The sequence below is a fragment of the Mrakia frigida genome (assembly GCF_051309035.1).
Source record: "Mrakia frigida strain ATCC 22029 unplaced genomic scaffold BDY24scaffold_19, whole genome shotgun sequence".
Lineage (NCBI taxonomy): Eukaryota > Fungi > Basidiomycota > Tremellomycetes > Cystofilobasidiales > Mrakiaceae > Mrakia > Mrakia frigida.
Window position 1 is genome coordinate 406,526 of NW_027481262.1, and position 14,783 is coordinate 421,308.

The window sequence follows — 14,783 nt, forward strand, 5'->3', positions numbered from 1 at the left end:
TCAACTCGTCGAGCTGACCACCAACCGGCACCCTCTTCTTCCTCCTTTCTCCCTTCCCAAAATCATGTCCGACGACGCTGCCCCTGCCCTCGGTTACGACCCTGAAAAGATCGTCATCGTGAGCACCTCCTCTCCCGCTGGATTCTACTTCCGTCCACCTCACGAGCTCGTCGAAGGAGAAAGCTTCGAGCTGACCTTTTCTTCCTTCCTTCCCTTCTTCTCCTTCAGCTCGACGGTGCCACGCCCGGACTGACAGCTGCTACGTTCAACATCAAGGACGAGGATCACACTCTCGGGAACGCACTGAGGTGGATGGTTATGAAGAAGTGAGCTCAGATGAGGTTCTGTTTGAGCTTTCGAAGGAGGGTTGAAGCTGACCTCTCCCTTCCCTCCCTTCCTTTCACCTTCGCCTCTTTTCCTCAGCCCCGACGTTGAGTTCTGTGGATACAGGTTCGTTTCTGGGTTTCTTATGAGAGCGCGTCTTCCATCGTTGCAGACACTGACTTGCGCTTCCATCGTTCGTCCTTCTAGCATGCCTCATCCATCAGAAGCCAAGTTTCACCTTCGAATTCAGATGTACGGTGCGTCTCGATCCATCCTTTCCGCCTCTTCCCTCTGAACCCAGGCTCTACCTGAGCTCCACAGCTTACTCTCCCTGTCCCACTCTTCCTCTCACCACGCTCTCGGATTCATCAGGCAAGAAGTCCGCTCTCGAATGCCTCCTCAAAGCTCTCGACGACCTCCGAAACCTCCTCGGCGCCATCCAGGATTCCTACAAGGACTCGTTAGAGTGAGTTCCTTCCTCCTTTCCCCCTTCTCTTCCGTCTCGGCACCCTTAGCTGATCGTGCTGGGTTTGTCGCACCAGCTCGGAGGAATACACTGCCGTTCAGGACGTCGACGTTCAAGCGGAGGTCGAGCGAATCATTCGTGAACGAGAGGAGGCGAAGGCTGGAGAGATGGAGATCTAGATTGAGGGGGGTTTGGGTTGAGGATAGGTGTGTAGGATAGGCTCGAGATGTATGTTGTACGCTCCTTCCCTTCTTATCGACGAAAGGTGGTCGGTTGGGTTCGGAAACGAGAGACGAACGGAGGAGAGGAGAGAGCTGGTGGTGGGACGGCTGCTGGTCTCGTTCCCGTGGTTTCTCTTTTCAGGGACAGACCTAGAGTGCTTTGGCTGTGAAGCGAAGAAGTCATTGAGGAGGAGGAGCAGGAGGAACGAGCGAGACAGGAGAGATCAGCGACGCGTCGAGTTCCGGTTGGTCCTCTGTCTTACCCACGCATGTTCAGATCTGCTTCGGTCCTTCTTTCAGATGATCGTGTGTAATCTCCGAGGCCGAGGGGTTTCTCTTTCCAGGGACGAGAGGAGAGACGTACAGTGACCCGGGCGTGGGAGGGGTTCGAGCTCGAAGGGACGACGACGTGGAGGTTTTTCTTTTCGCTTCCTCCCTTTCGCCTCCCAACGTTCATCATCGCTCAGCCTTCCCAAACGATCGAAACCTGGACCGATTCCCCTCGACTACGAAAAAGCTCAAATGACTCTTTCTCCTCAAGACTCCAACGTCTCTTCGTCCTCCGCGGTTCGTCTCTTTTCTTCTCTCTCTCCCTCTGTCTCTCCCTCCCTTCTTCCTTCCCCTTCCCTCAGGCGCTGACTCTTTTTCGTTCCACCAGATCCCCACCGGTTCCCCACCTTCCTACTCCGACTCCCTCCCTCCTCGTCCTCTCGCTTCGACCCTCTTGATTTCTCCCTCTGCACCACCTCCAGCTCCTCCTCTCCCCTCCCTCCTCCTCCGGGCCCCTCGCTCTTCTCGTTACCACCACTGCACCTCAGGTTCAACTCCCATCTACCACACGCATCTTTTTGATCTGTCAAGACCTGTTCCGGAAGCTTTGCTGCTTCCGAACCTAGGATCGGCGGAGAACAACGGGAAGAGAGTGAACGGGTTGTTCTGGTCTGAGAGGGGACAGGTGAAGGTTGTTGTTGGAATAGTTGGGAGAGGGACGGACGAGGGAAGATCACCTGTGAGGTTGGTCTTTGGAAGTCGACCGGAGAGAAGAGGGGAGGGCAAAGTCGACGTCGAGATTGTGAGTCTTCGTTCGCTTCGCTTTCTCTTCTTTCCTCTTTTCCCGTTTCTGACCTCCTCCCTCGCCCTTCTCTTGTTTTCTACACCGAACAGCTACACCGTCACCCGCCAACCCTTCCCCTCTCCCTCTCTCTAACCTCCACGTTCGGATCCCTCCGTCTTCTCCTCCCTCGCAACTTCCGAGGTCATCTCACCCATCATCACCATCAAGCCTCATCTTCTTCCTTCCCCTCGCATCTCATCCTCTCCCCTGAAGTTCAAGCAACCTACACCCTGCTTTCCAATACCCAGGGCTTCATCGGGAGGTTCGACGAAGGAGAGAGCGAGTACGACGCGTCGTCGGACGGCCGGCTGGACGAGGCTTTCCTCAGTACGAAAGGAGGAACGATCACTGTTGGATTCGCCGATGAGTACGAGTACAAGTACGACGACCTTGTTTCTTCGAAGATGGATACTACGAACTCTTTCCTCCCCTCGCCTCCAAACGAACGACAAGTCCGAGTCCGACCACCCATGATCTCCTCACCGCTCGACCCCCTCCTTCTCCCCACCACCACCTCCTCTTCTCCTCCTCCCTTCCGACTCTCCCCGTTCTGGACTCGAATTCTGTCCTCCAGTACAGGTCCTTTCCTCCTCGGACTCCTCCTCCTCGGACTCGTCGCAACCGTCTACCTCGTCCAGCAAGGTCCCGGCGGGACGCTTCAGCGCGTTCAGCAGTGGGAATGGAACGAATTGGGTCGGATGATTATTTGGACCGGGTGTGGGATGGAGGTGGTGGCGGTGGGGTGGTTGGGGTGGGAGGTGGTGAGGAGGTTGGGTTGGGGACGGTGAGAGGATGAGGATGGAGTTTAGGGCTGGATGAAAGTTGGGAGTTGAAGAAAAATGATTTGACGATTTGACGAATCTGGATTGGGTTTGAAGAAAGGAAGGAGGGAAGAAGAGAGAGAGAGGAGGAGCAAAGGGAGAGGGAGGAGACGAGACGCGTCGCGAGGGCTCTTTTGTCCGTGCCTGAAGCTTTTCAGCGTTCATCTTGCCTCATTCGGTCAAGAGGTATGATAGACTATAGCAAACCTAAATAAGGCAGTAAAAGCGGGAGAGCAGGATGTAAAAAAAGAACAATAAACCTCAAAAATCCAAGCGAGGTGCTCTTTTCTCCCTTTCCTCTTCTGTCTCCTCCCTGCCCAAACTCCAACGAACCGAATGGCCTCTCCTCCCCCTTGCCTCGTCCTCTTCTCCTCAGGATCGAACGCTCAGAATCAACTCTCCCACTCTCAACAGGAAGACTCGCACGTCTTTCTTCCTTGCGTCTCCGCTTCCTCGTCGTCGACGACCGAGCTCAACGTCTCCTCCTTCCCTCCTCCTGGAACACGCTCCATCGTCCAGCTCGCGTTCGGAGCCAACCACACGACTTGCCTTCTCGAGAGAAGTGGAGGTGATAGGGAGGTCTGGGGATGTGGGGATGGAGAGAGAGGGCAGCTGGGCATGGAAGAGAAAGAACACGATGAAGAAGAAGGAGGGGAGGGAGGGTTTCGCAGGTTGAAGCTTCCTCCCTTCCCTCCCGAGTTGATGGTCGGCTTGGATTCAGGAGAAGGAGGATACGACTACCAACCCATTAAAATCGCAGCTTCATGGACCACCACCTTCATCGCTTTCTCGTCCATCCTTCGCTCAAAGTCGAGCTCAACTTCCTCCTCCTCCTCCCTCCCTTCTCCTCCTCCGGATCTCCTCCTCGCCATGGGGACCAACGACTTTGCCGAACTCGGGAACGGTCGACGAGGACGCTCAGATGGAGAAGAGAAGTTCTCGTGGCACGTCTTTCGAGACGAAAGGACTGTAGATCTGGTTTCAGGACCGAGGCACCTCCTCCTCCTCCTCCTCGGAAAGGTCAACGAACGCTCGAACCAGCAGCGACTCGTAGGATGGGGAGCAGCTCGTCATGGTCAACTCTCTTCTTCTCCCCTATCGACCTTGCCACCTCTCGTCTCTTCCAGTGCCAACGGATCCACTCCTCCTCCTCCAGCAGTCGTCCTCGTCCCAACACCTCTCCTCCTCCTCCCTTCCTCTCCTTCCCTCGCCCTCGGTGCCGTCCCTCAACTCGCCTTGGGACTTCATCATACCCTCATCCTCAATCACACGTTTAACCCCTCTTGTTCTCAACTCCAAATCCTAGGACGTTCCACAAACCCAGCAACTCAAATCTCCCTTCCTTCCCTCCACGACGCGTCCTGTTCTCCTCCTCCTTCGTCGAACATCCTCCAAATCGCAGCTACCTGGTCCTCCTCCATCCTCCTCCTCTCCACCAGCACCACCACCACCACCACCGAATCACTTCCATCTATCCTCTCCTACTCCAAATCCAAATCTTCCTCTTCTACCAAACAACCTACCCTCCTCACCCTCCCTCCGAACGCGACCTCCCCGACGCTGAGAGCCGGATCGGAACACGTCTTGGTCTCCCTCTGGATCCCGCAGGAGAAAGAGGGAGTGAAGGAGGTTTGGGGCTGGGGTTGGAACGAGCATGGGAACATGGGCGATGGAGGGACGGAGAATTGGGAGGAGAAGGAGGGGTTGAGGAGGGTTTGGCCGAGTTCGAGTTTCAGTTCCAGTTCGAGCTCGAAGGAGGAGGTGGAGCGGAGAGGGGGGCAGGTGGTAGAGTGTTGGGCTGGGAACGGGACGAGTTGGGTTTTGGTGGAGAGGAGTTGATGGGATGGAGGAGGGAGGGATTGGCCGGGGCGTGTGTTTCGAGGTGTCGACAAATTCTTTCGCTCACTCGCTCGCTCTCGCTTTTCTTTGTCGTGTATTTTAGACCACATGCATAGATATATATAACTATTTCTTGGGTCCCCAGGTAGCTACGACGTGTTCGGTCTCGAGCTCGTCGGGGTAGAGCTGTGGTGCGAGAGAGAAGACGAGGAATCAGGACGGGTCAGTTCCGCTCTGTTGAGAAACGAAGGAAGAAGAAGGGAGATAGGATGGAGGACTCACCTTGCCTGGGTTCATAATCCCCTGAGGATCGATGGTATCTTTGATGAGTTTCATGAGCTGAAGGAAAGAACGAAAGAGAGGAGAGTAAGGACAGTGGGTGGGTGGGACGCGACGAAAGGGAAGAGGTCGAGACTCGGACGAACCTGAACGGTTCCGAGACCCAGTTCGGAGATGAGGTACTCCTACAGAATTCGGACTCAAGAACTGGAGTTAGCGAGAAAGAAAGAAAGACGAGACGGCCACAGGATAGATATAGCGACGCACCTTCTTTCCAACTCCCACCCCGTGCTCCCCCGTGCAAGTTCCGTCGAGGGCGATCGCCCTCTCGACCATTCGATGAACGGCTCCGTCGGCGATTTCGTACTGTTCTTGGTTCTCGAAGAGCTGTGAGGGAAAGAACGGGGTGTGAGCAGGACGACGGGGGGAAACGAGCAACTTAGCTGAAAGAGAGACGCGACGAACGATTCCGGTGTGGAAGCTGGAAGCGAAGTTAGACGTCAATTCGAACGTTTTACTTCACTAGATGATTCGTGAAGAGCGTGAACTCACTTTCCATCTCCAACATGTCCAACAATCGCAGCCGTGAGCCCACATCGAGCCAGGTCCTCCTGAGTCTCCTTCACGAGGCGAGGGAGTTGAGAAGCTGGAACGCAAACGTCGGTCGACCAACTCTTGGCTTTCGGATTCAAAGCCATAACACTCCAGTGCGAGACCTGGAAGATCAAAGATAAAAGGCGTCAGCGAACGAAAGAAGGGAAGCAGAACGAACGACGCGTCGAAGAAGACGAACCTTTCGACCTCTCCAGATCGCAGCGGACTCCTCCGCATCAGCAGCGAATCGGATATCGTCGCCACCGTGCTTGGGAACGATGGCTCGGACCATTGACGAAGCTTCGGCGATCATCTGGGGAAAGAGAGAGTCAGTCAGCGAGAGGAGAGAATCGAGTGAAGCAGAAGTCTGAGCTCACTCCTGGCGATCCCTGGAACTTGAAGAAGATCGAGTCTCGGTTGGGGTACTGCTGATCGGTAAGGGATGCTTGGTTGATAGCCTTCATCATGGTGGTGTCGCAGAGCTCGACCTGAAGGAAAATCAAAAACGAAGAAAGGTTCAGTCGAGCCGAAAAAGGAAAACGACTCGACGCAGTCCTCTCGACTCACACACTGGATGGGCACTCCAGCGTTCAGGACCTGGCGGAAAAAAAGGAGATCTCAGATCAGTGATTGAAGAGCTTTGGATCGAACTCGAGAGACAGGATGTACCTCCTGAACAGCCTCGGTTGCTCGTTGAACGTCAGGGAACGAGCAGATCGCGACGGTCGTTGGCAGAAGAGGTGCGAGACGAAGGGTGGCTGAGATAAGTACGTCAAGTTAGTGTTATGAAAGGAAGACGAGTCGAGATGAGCAGACAAACCCTCACTGTACGAAGAAAGAAGGAGGAAAGCGGTCAGACGCGTTCGGATTCGACTCGAGATAAGACGCCAGGGTGAGAGGGAACTAACGTGACAATCCCCAGAGTTCCCTCAGCTCCAATGAATAGCTTGGTTACGTCGAATCCAGCTGACGATTTTCTGTGGAAGGAGAGACGCGTCAGTTTCGAAGGAACGACGCTGTGAGGCGGAGGAACGAGAGAGGAGACGAACCGAGCTCGAGACCTCGTTTTGATGACCTCTCCACTAGGGAGAACGACGGTAGCGTTCAAGAACCACTCAGCCTGCGAATACCAAGAGGGATTAACAGGTAGGCTCGGGAGTCAGAACCAACGACGGTCGGAAACGACAGCCCTCGAGCTCGCTCGTCATTCTCCCCCATCTCTGTATTCCTTTAGTCGAGAGCTCACTCACCTTAGCAGTTCCATACCGAACAGCATTCGTTCCAGAGCATCCCGTAGCAATCATCCCACCGACGCAAGCTCCAGGTCCAGGATCGAGCTGTTTGAAGAGGAAAAGAAAACAAAGGAGTCAGCGCAAATTTCTGCAGCAGTCTAGAGGGAAACTCCTGGCTCCAAGCAGGGAAAGTATCGAAGAAGAGACCCAGTACGATATGGTGAAATACTAAGGCTATTGAAGAGAGACGGAAGGAGGAAGAGACTCACAGGGAAAAACAACGGAATCCCCTCCTCCTTCAAATGAGCGTTCAGATCTTCCCACCCAACTCCAGCCTGACAGATCACATCTCCATCGGCGACATTAACTCTGAGGATTTTATCCATCCGACTCAGATCAACGCTGATTCCTCCGTAGGGCTAATTCGGAGGGACATCGAGGAGGGAAACGCGGATCAGCTCGAGCTCGCTTCGGGATCTTTGAGAAGCTTTGAAGCGGAAAAGTAGCGTAGAAGGTACTCACAGCAGTCAAATGTCCCTCAAGAGAAGTTCCTCCAGACCAGGGAGTCATAGGGATTCGGTACTTCGCTGCAATCTTGACGATCTTGACCACGTCCTCAGTCGATTCCGGGTAGGTCACGACTGCTGGGATACGAGGGGCATGGTAGGTGTTTGGAGAGAATCTGGTAGATGACGAGGTGAACAAGGAAGGAGGAAGCGGTCAGATTTTGCCTGTTTCTAAGCTCTCAGCCCTCTTCTGAGCTTGAAGACTGAAGAACCAAGGAAGAAAGGAACTTCGGTCCATGTTCCGACCTTGACCGATCACCCCTCCTCTTCCTCCTCTTCTCGAGGCATGATTTTCCTATTCAGGTGGAATCGAGGACTAGGAGAAGGGAACGAGCACTCACCCATGACCGAGAAGTTCTTCAGGAGCTGTCGAGACCTGATCCTTCCCCAGTGGCTCGAACAAGCTCTTGAGCTCTCGAATGGCGCTCTCGAAATCCTCCTCGCTTCCATATAGAGGAGAGATGAAGGGAGGTTCTGGGATCGGGTTAAAGACATCGAGAAGGAGTTGGGGAGGGTTTGCGACGAGGTAGGTGAGGGCTGAAGCTGTGAAACCGGTAGCGAGGAGAGTTGAGAGAGGGAAGGAGGACGACGAGGGCGAGCTCGACGATTTGGGAGGAGAAGGGGAGGAGGTGTTGATGGACCGTTTTGAGGAGGAGGAGGAAGGGAATCGGACAGATCGAGGCTTGATAGTTGACCTGGCTAGGCGAAGAGTGGGAGAGACGTAGGACATGTTGAGATTCGGTCGTGTTCGTTGAGAGGGAAAGAGCGAAGGACCAACTTTCACCCTGGCGTCGGCTGCAGGCGCAACTCAGAAGCCGAGACTCTCAGCCTTGGAAAAGCTTTGTTCTGCGTCTCGGATCCTCTTTCCAGCGAGCTTGAAACTTCGAGAAGCCGCTCGATGCCCATGAGGACCGAGAGAGCGGCGGAATTGGGAGTCCAGTCACAGGACGCGTCGCGTCGCGTCTGGCTCTTTGATCCTAGGCTCCTCGCCGCTGCAGTGTTGAAGACGAAGCGGCCAGTAGGGTATAAAACAACAGATATAGGTGATTCGCAAGATCAGAGTGAGGGGTATAGGCAAGAACAGCAGGGAACGGGCGAAATGAAACGAGAACGCTACGACGAGACGCTTGAGATCCGGGTGATCCGTAAGTCCCAGCACAGAGAGGAGGATACTCAGCGATGACGAAGGATGTGAGAGTGAGGAGAGCTAAGAGAGCAGATCTTTAGGGGAACAGAGGACGGTGAGGAAAAGAAAAAACAACGGGGGGAGGGTCAGTCGAGCTATGGACTCGTCGAGTGACGGAAAGACGGATCGGGGAAACACATCTGAGCATCTTGAGGTATAGGTTCAAAGGTTGAAGGTGAGGTGAGTTGGCATTGAGGAAAGGAAGGGTAGAAGGAAGGGCGTGGTGGGTGGTGAGAAGAAAGGACAGACGAGCGAGCTCGCTCTTTTACGCTTCGAAACGAGGGAGAGGCTTGTCGGTCCGAGGTGAGGCAGGTAGCAGGTGGATTCATAATTGGTGGATTGTCTAAGGTGAAAGAGGAAAGATCAGCTTGATGTCGAGAGGAACGAAACGATTCACATCTCCCGCGTCCGAACTCGCGTCCCAACCATCCTCGCTGATCGTTCAGGCTGGAGCTGAAGCGATAAGGAGATCACGATGCTCTCTCACACAGACTGCAAGTTGACTTTGAAAGAAAACTTTCTTTCGAAAGGAAGAGGAAGGAACGAGAACCCGGCTTGCTTCGACGCGTCGCATCTCCTCCCTTTCCCCTCATCCATCCTTTTCATTTTTTCTTCTTTCCGTCTCTTTGAATTGTCAAAGGTAAATTCATGATAGATCGTTAGGAAATCAAAGAAACCAAAATACGCTACTCGTCAAGTCGAAGAAGGGATGATCCGAGGCAGAACCCTCGGGGTTGGACTCCTCCCTCGATCAATCACTGCTGGCCCTGCTGGATCTGAACGACGGTTCGAACTCCCGAGGGGTGGTGCTGCTGTTGGATCCCCCGAAGCCAAAGCGGAGAAAGAAAGAACGAAGAGGGTCAGCGAGGAGAAGGAAGGAAAAGAAGAGAGAAGAGGGAGAAACGACGACTGACCCTGATCTGGTCCATCGCCTCGAGAACTCCCTCGAGACCTTGTCGCCCTTGGACCTTGGTAGGGAGAACCTTGTAGTTCCCCTCCTGGATCCACTTCTCGAAGTCCTTGAGGAAGTTCTTGACGTTGGAGTGCTCGTTGCTGGTGGGCTGGGGGATCGAAGGGAAAAGAAAGGGAAGAAGGAAGTCAGACGAGGTCGAAGTAGAGCTAGGTGGGAGGGAAGGGAAGGGAAGGGAGGAAGGATGGACGTACCTTGAAGTCCCTTCCGTGCCAGGTGGCTTCGGTTCCCCAGAGAGTGGTAGGGAGTCTGAGAGGGAGGAGAAGAAGAAGAAGAAGAAGGAGGTCAGCGAGGGAAGAGAGAAAAGGAAGACGCGTCCGAATCCAACCTCACCTCATGACGAGCTTGACCTCAACTCGCTCCTGTCCGATCTCCTTCTGATCTCGAGCGACGAGGGTGACGATCGTTCCTCCGTCCTTTCCGAGAGACTTGTAGGCGGCGGTGAGCGAGTTGTTCTGGAGAGGGTGAGGAGAAGGGAACAAGTCAGCGAAGGAATCGAGTGAAGAAGGGAAGAGTCAGAGAAGAAGAGAGGAGACGAACCTGAGCGACGGCATCGATGGCAAAAGCCAACGAGTTCTGAGTAGCATCTCGAATCTGTCGGTCGATGTCGTTGTTCTTGAACTGAAGAGGGGAAGAGGGGAGAGGGAAGAGAGGAAGGGGGTCGAGGTCAGCTTCGGCCGGGTCGTCTTCCCGTTCGAACAGAAAGAAGAACGATAAAAACTCACGTCGAAGCACTGATCAGCACCGTACTCCTTGCAGAGGTCGAAGTGATTCTGGCTGGTGATGGTGAGAACTCGGTAGCCGAGTCGGTGAGCGAGCTGAATGGCGGAGAGACCTGCGAAAAGAGACGAAGGAAGGCGAGGAGAGGGGAGGAAAGAAAGGCGAGGGGAGGAACGAGAGTCAGTCTTTCGTTTCGAGAAGAGGATATGGAAGAGAGAAGAAGGGAACGTCGAAACTCACCGACGAGAGTGCTTCCTCCGACAATGAGGATGGGTTGGTGCTTTTGATCTTGAGCGGGCCAGTTTCCGAAGTTCTCAGACAAGGCCTGCGAGGAAGGGGAAGAAAAAAAGAGAAGAGGGAGTCAGCGCGAATGAGGAGAACGAAGAGAGAAAGGGAACTCGAAGGCGAGAGAAGGAGAGACCGACCTGGTAGGCGGTGAGGGTGCAGAAGGGAAGAGCGGCAGCCTTCTCGAACGACTGGTTCTCAGGGATTCGAAGGAGCATGTCCGAGTGAACGACGGCGTAGGTAGCGAAGGATCCGTTGTTCTCGTACTGCTTTCGGATCTTGTCTAGAAGAGGGAGAGAAGAGAGGCGGGAGGGAGGGAGGGAAGGGAAAGGGAAAGGGAGAAGAGGGAAGCAGGTCAGCGCGACGCGTCGAGATCGAAGGGAGGAGGAAGGAAGGAAACAAAGAGGACCAACCGTTCTTGATGGTTCCCTCGAGTCCTCCGTAGACCTGAAAGCATCAAAGAAGATCGTTTCAGTTTCTTCCTGCCATGCTTCAACGAAAGAGGAAGAGGAAGAGGAGAGGAGAGGAGAGACTCACGACTCCGAAGACTCGATCTCCCTCCTTGTACTTTCCGCTCTTGTCCTTCACGACGACTCCAGCGAGATCGAAGCCGGGAGAAGAGTTCTTGTCTTGCACTCGAAGGCAGGCGACTGAGAGAAGGGAGGGGGAAGAGGGAGGAAGAAGACGAGGGAAAGGAGTCAGCGTTCGACCTCGAAGAACAGGGTGAAAAAGAAGAAGAAGAGAGGAAAGGAAGGCCCACCGTCCGCTGGACCGAGAGAGACGTACTTAACGAAAGAGGAAGAGCGACGAGTGGGTCAGTCCGATGTAGAGATCGAAGGGAAGAAGGAAGGAGGGAACACGACGACGACGAGGAAAGAAGCTCGCACTCACTCGGATCTCGACGAGGGCCTCCCACTGCTGAAGCTCAGGGATGTTGGTCTCTTGAACCTTGAGGACTTCGTTGAGGTTGGATCCATCGTCCTAGAGGTCGAGGAGAGGGTAAGAAGGAACGAAGTGAGCTTCGACAGTTTCGACGACGACGAAGAGGAGAAGAGAGGAAGGGAGAAGAGAGGAAGCGAGAACGAGGAAGAGGCTCACGATGTTCTTTCCGTCGGTGGTGGTGATGAGAGTCTGCATCTTTTGAGGGATCGACATTTTGGAGAAGAAGAAGTTGAGTAAGTTTTGAATGGTGGTGTGGTGGTGAGGATGAGGTTTGGGAGGAGAGAAGGAGGGAGGGAGGGATGATGGGATGATGGGTGTTGGGAGGAAGAAGAGAAGAGAAGCTTTTATAGGTCAGATGGGAGAGAGGTTGCGCAGTCGCATCACGCTGTATATGTTTCCTTGTCAGGAGGAAGAAGGGGAGAAGGGAAGATCAGGTGGTCCCTGCTGAGAAGAAAAACGAGGGTGAGGAGGAGGGGACTGGAAGGTCGGACGACGCGAAGGAGGAAAGAGAGAGAGAGAGAGCGAGGGAGTCAGTTTTTTTCACTCCTTCTTCGAGGAAGAGGAAGAGATCGTCTCACCTGTATGCTGGAAGACCCGAATCTTCGACGCAGGGACAGGGGAAGAGAGAGAATGAAGAGGCGAGGAGGATCGTCGGAGGAGGAGGAGGTCGAGTTTGAACCGTTTGGATCGGAAGAGTTTCGAGCGAATAGAAATCAAGATGCGACGCGTTCTTTTTTTCGTACGTTGCTCAGAAACAGAGAACTCGAAGAGGATCCTGGAGGATTTGGAGAGGGAGATGTGGATTTGGGAGGGAGGTCGAAGGGGAGAAGGGAGGGAAGGAACGTTGAGCTCGAAGGTCGAAGGAGGGAGGTCGTTTGGTTCCAGGGGCGATGAATCTTTCTATGGTAGTATCCAAGCTGTATAGTCCTAAGGCGGAAGAGATATAGAAAGGTGGGGCTGTCGTCGAGATGAACTTTTTTCCAGTCGAGATGGCCGTTGAAAGTCAAACGAGAGACGAGGTCGAAAATGAGCTCACCCTTTCGAGCTCCCCTTCAACACCCATCCCACCCCCTTCTACCTCGCTTTACACCTTTCTACCCGAGTCTAACTTGGACCTCGACATGCTGATAGTGTGATCTCGAGGGTTGAAGCGATGTCGTTCGAACCCTGGTGGACGAGGAGCGTCGAAAGAGAGCTCCTCCCTCCCTCCCATCCTTCCCTCCCTCCCTCCCTCCCTCGATCTCATCCTCGTCCTCCCTCCGCCGCCAGCCCTCGCATTTGAACCCATGAAATCAACATAATCTGTTTCATAGGTCACCTCTCAGACCTTCAATCCCCGCTTGCTCTCGACTTCGCCTCAAGATCGTCTTCGGTTTGACGAGCTCGAGCTCAATCTCTTCTCCCTCCCTTCCTCCCCTCCCCTCTCTCCCTCGTCACCTCCTCCTCTTCAACTCTCCTTCGAACTCGATCTTCATCAAAGAGGACCCTCTCTATAACGTAGTCTGTCTCTGGTTGCCCTCGCCTTCACCTGAAGCTCAAGATCGGAAGCTCTTTTCTGACTGTCCTCCTCTTTCCCGTCCTTGATTCAGGGAAGGAATTGGACTCAAAACCTTTCCCTTCCTTCCCTCCTTCAAGCCCTGAGATCGCTTGCAACTGCTCTGCTCTCCTCTTGGACTTCGGACTCTCGACTTTTCCTCCTCAGACTCGCTCGACTTCTTAGCAGCGCTTCGAACGAGGTCGGTCTACCGTTTGTAAGTTGAACGACGTGCCCTCGTCGCCTTTCCTTTTCGATTTGAACCCCTCCCTGTTCCTTCTGTTCGTGAATGCGGTCCTAATGGAAAACGCAGCAACTAATCTGTATCATCTGCTCGTCGACCACCTCCTCAGCCTCCTCTGCCAACCCTCGCGAAGCCCGTTCGTCCTTTCTCCCTCACTCTTCTCCTTTCGTTCTCGAGCCTCCAACGAGACGGAGCATTCGTTCATCGACAAAGACTGACTTCAGGCCCTCTTTGATTTTCGCAGATGGGGAGAAGCCTCGATCCACGACCCTCACTTTCGTCGATTCATCGTCGACCCGGAACCCTTCTTCGACAACTTCCCTTCTCCTCGGAAGCGACCCTTCTCTTTCTACGCATCTTCCAAATGGATCCCGAACGTCAAATCACTTTACTGGAGCTGGCTGACGAGGTCATGGAAGTCAAGCGATGGTCGATTCAGGAGGAGGAGGAGGAGGAAGGAGAGGACGCGACATCGGCTGAAGCTCGAGGTCTTGATTGGTGAGTTCTTCGAGATTTTTTTTCCCACCCGTCCCTCCTCCTTAATACATTGCTGAGACTTACACCCGACTTTCCTCTGTCCCTTGATCTCAAGCCTCGCCCACTCTTGCTCTTCGCCTCTCACTCCAACCCAAGATCGCTTCCCTCTCTTCCCTCGCTCAATCTCCAAATCATCTCACATCACTTCCTCGACAGACCTACCTCTCTCTGGGCCTACCACTCCAACCCCTGTCTTCGCATCCTACTCGGCCCTCCATACCTTCGATCCCAAAATCGGACAACCATCTTCCCCTTCGTCGTGTCACCAACCGAACCTCCTCCTCCTTCATCCATTCGCCGTCCCTGCTTTCTTCTCCACCTCCCCATCCTCTTCCACCACCAACGGGACATCATCCGACTCAAGATCATCCTTCTCCGTCCTCAACCTCTCACGGTCAGAGTCGGACAAGGGTCTCCTCGACGATTACTTCGCGTCGACGTCGTTGACTTCCTTCGCTCGGACGATCTCCAACGTCGAGACTTTGTCGGATAATTTATCGAACGTCAAAGTGACCGACGGGGGCTTCCCTCGGGACGTCGATGGTCAGGATCAGTTTGAGTTTGGTGGCGAGTGGGAGGAGGGCGGGAGGGAGGAGGAGGGGGACGGCGGAGAAGGACGCGACGGGGGTTGGGAGACGATTCCGAAGGGGAGGAGTGTTGCGCGTGTTTAGCTCTTCTCTGATTGTAATATGTTTATCCCTTCCCCTCACTTCTTTGTCGCTAGAAAATACCTTACTCTACTCGCTGGGAGATCAGAACGCCTCTCTCCTTCTTTCGTTTTTCGTCAAAAGCTTTGGTTTTCGGCCTCTACATCTAGCACCTTTCGTAAATAATCACGTAAGCTTTCGCACCTCAGTATACGCTCCTTTCCCCAGAACCTCGATTCCTCCTAGATCCTGCAAAGAGATC

At 54.0% G+C, this 14,783-nt stretch overlaps 6 protein-coding genes across 6 annotated transcripts; 4 read left to right on the top strand and 2 right to left on the bottom strand.

The window, feature by feature from the left end:
- The first annotated feature begins 19 nt into the window (after positions 1–19).
- On the top strand, positions 20–1,038 carry RPC19 (DNA-directed RNA polymerase core subunit RPC19). Its single transcript, XM_076640882.1, has 6 exons — positions 20–118; positions 229–326; positions 424–450; positions 532–581; positions 697–790; positions 867–1,038. Exons 1-6 carry the CDS (start codon positions 65–67, stop codon positions 967–969), a joined length of 426 nt encoding a protein of 141 aa, XP_076495818.1. The 5' UTR covers positions 20–64; the 3' UTR covers positions 970–1,038.
- Positions 1,039–1,360: 322 nt separating this feature from the next.
- Positions 1,361–3,098, top strand: BDY24DRAFT_86948 (uncharacterized protein). The gene is made up of 3 exons (XM_076645203.1): positions 1,361–1,578; positions 1,670–2,083; positions 2,176–3,098. The coding sequence occupies exons 1-3, from the start codon at positions 1,534–1,536 to the stop codon at positions 2,911–2,913; spliced, it is 1,197 nt and encodes a 398-aa protein (XP_076495819.1). The 5' UTR covers positions 1,361–1,533; the 3' UTR covers positions 2,914–3,098.
- A 184-nt stretch (positions 3,099–3,282) lies between these two features.
- Positions 3,283–4,785, top strand: BDY24DRAFT_416033 (RCC1-like domain-containing protein; the record flags this gene model as incomplete). The annotated part of the gene is made up of 1 exon (XM_076643534.1): positions 3,283–4,785. The coding sequence occupies one exon, from the start codon at positions 3,283–3,285 to the stop codon at positions 4,783–4,785; it is 1,503 nt and encodes a 500-aa protein (XP_076495820.1).
- A 126-nt stretch (positions 4,786–4,911) lies between these two features.
- BDY24DRAFT_352466 (FAD-binding domain-containing protein) lies at positions 4,912–8,247 on the bottom strand (the record flags this gene model as incomplete). The annotated part of the gene is made up of 17 exons (XM_076637737.1): positions 7,798–8,247; positions 7,413–7,572; positions 7,160–7,309; positions 6,909–6,995; positions 6,708–6,778; positions 6,567–6,635; positions 6,479–6,483; positions 6,328–6,416; positions 6,226–6,255; positions 6,036–6,146; positions 5,858–5,971; positions 5,617–5,780; positions 5,530–5,545; positions 5,332–5,451; positions 5,211–5,249; positions 5,068–5,124; positions 4,912–4,971 (listed from the first exon to the last, which is right to left on the bottom strand). The coding sequence occupies exons 1-17, from the start codon at positions 8,184–8,186 to the stop codon at positions 4,912–4,914; spliced, it is 1,731 nt and encodes a 576-aa protein (XP_076495821.1). The 5' UTR covers positions 8,187–8,247.
- Positions 8,248–9,397: 1,150 nt separating this feature from the next.
- On the bottom strand, positions 9,398–11,772 carry BDY24DRAFT_370775 (zinc-binding alcohol dehydrogenase family protein; the record flags this gene model as incomplete). Its single annotated transcript, XM_076638126.1, has 13 exons — positions 9,398–9,454; positions 9,557–9,703; positions 9,807–9,861; positions 9,946–10,067; positions 10,153–10,233; positions 10,338–10,447; positions 10,573–10,657; positions 10,758–10,900; positions 11,031–11,064; positions 11,155–11,267; positions 11,378–11,402; positions 11,509–11,598; positions 11,716–11,772. 13 exons carry the CDS (start codon positions 11,770–11,772, stop codon positions 9,398–9,400), a joined length of 1,119 nt encoding a protein of 372 aa, XP_076495822.1.
- Positions 11,773–13,701: 1,929 nt separating this feature from the next.
- On the top strand, positions 13,702–14,691 carry BDY24DRAFT_416036 (uncharacterized protein; the record flags this gene model as incomplete). Its single annotated transcript, XM_076643535.1, has 3 exons — positions 13,702–13,835; positions 13,930–14,438; positions 14,666–14,691. The coding sequence occupies 3 exons, from the start codon at positions 13,702–13,704 to the stop codon at positions 14,689–14,691; spliced, it is 669 nt and encodes a 222-aa protein (XP_076495823.1).
- Positions 14,692–14,783: the final 92 nt, after the last annotated feature.

Coding starts and splice junctions, on each gene's coding strand:
- RPC19 (XM_076640882.1), top strand. CDS start 65: ATGTCCGACGACGCTGCCCCTGCCCTCGGTTACGACCCTGAAAAGATC. Junction 327..423: donor AGGTGGATGGTTATGAAGAA/GTGAGCTCAGAT, acceptor TCTTTTCCTCAG/CCCCGACGTTGAGTTCTGTG. Junction 451..531: donor GTTGAGTTCTGTGGATACAG/GTTCGTTTCTGG, acceptor TCGTCCTTCTAG/CATGCCTCATCCATCAGAAG.
- BDY24DRAFT_86948 (XM_076645203.1), top strand. CDS start 1,534: ATGACTCTTTCTCCTCAAGACTCCAACGTCTCTTCGTCCTCCGCG. Junction 1,579..1,669: donor ACGTCTCTTCGTCCTCCGCG/GTTCGTCTCTTT, acceptor TCGTTCCACCAG/ATCCCCACCGGTTCCCCACC. Junction 2,084..2,175: donor GCAAAGTCGACGTCGAGATT/GTGAGTCTTCGT, acceptor TACACCGAACAG/CTACACCGTCACCCGCCAAC.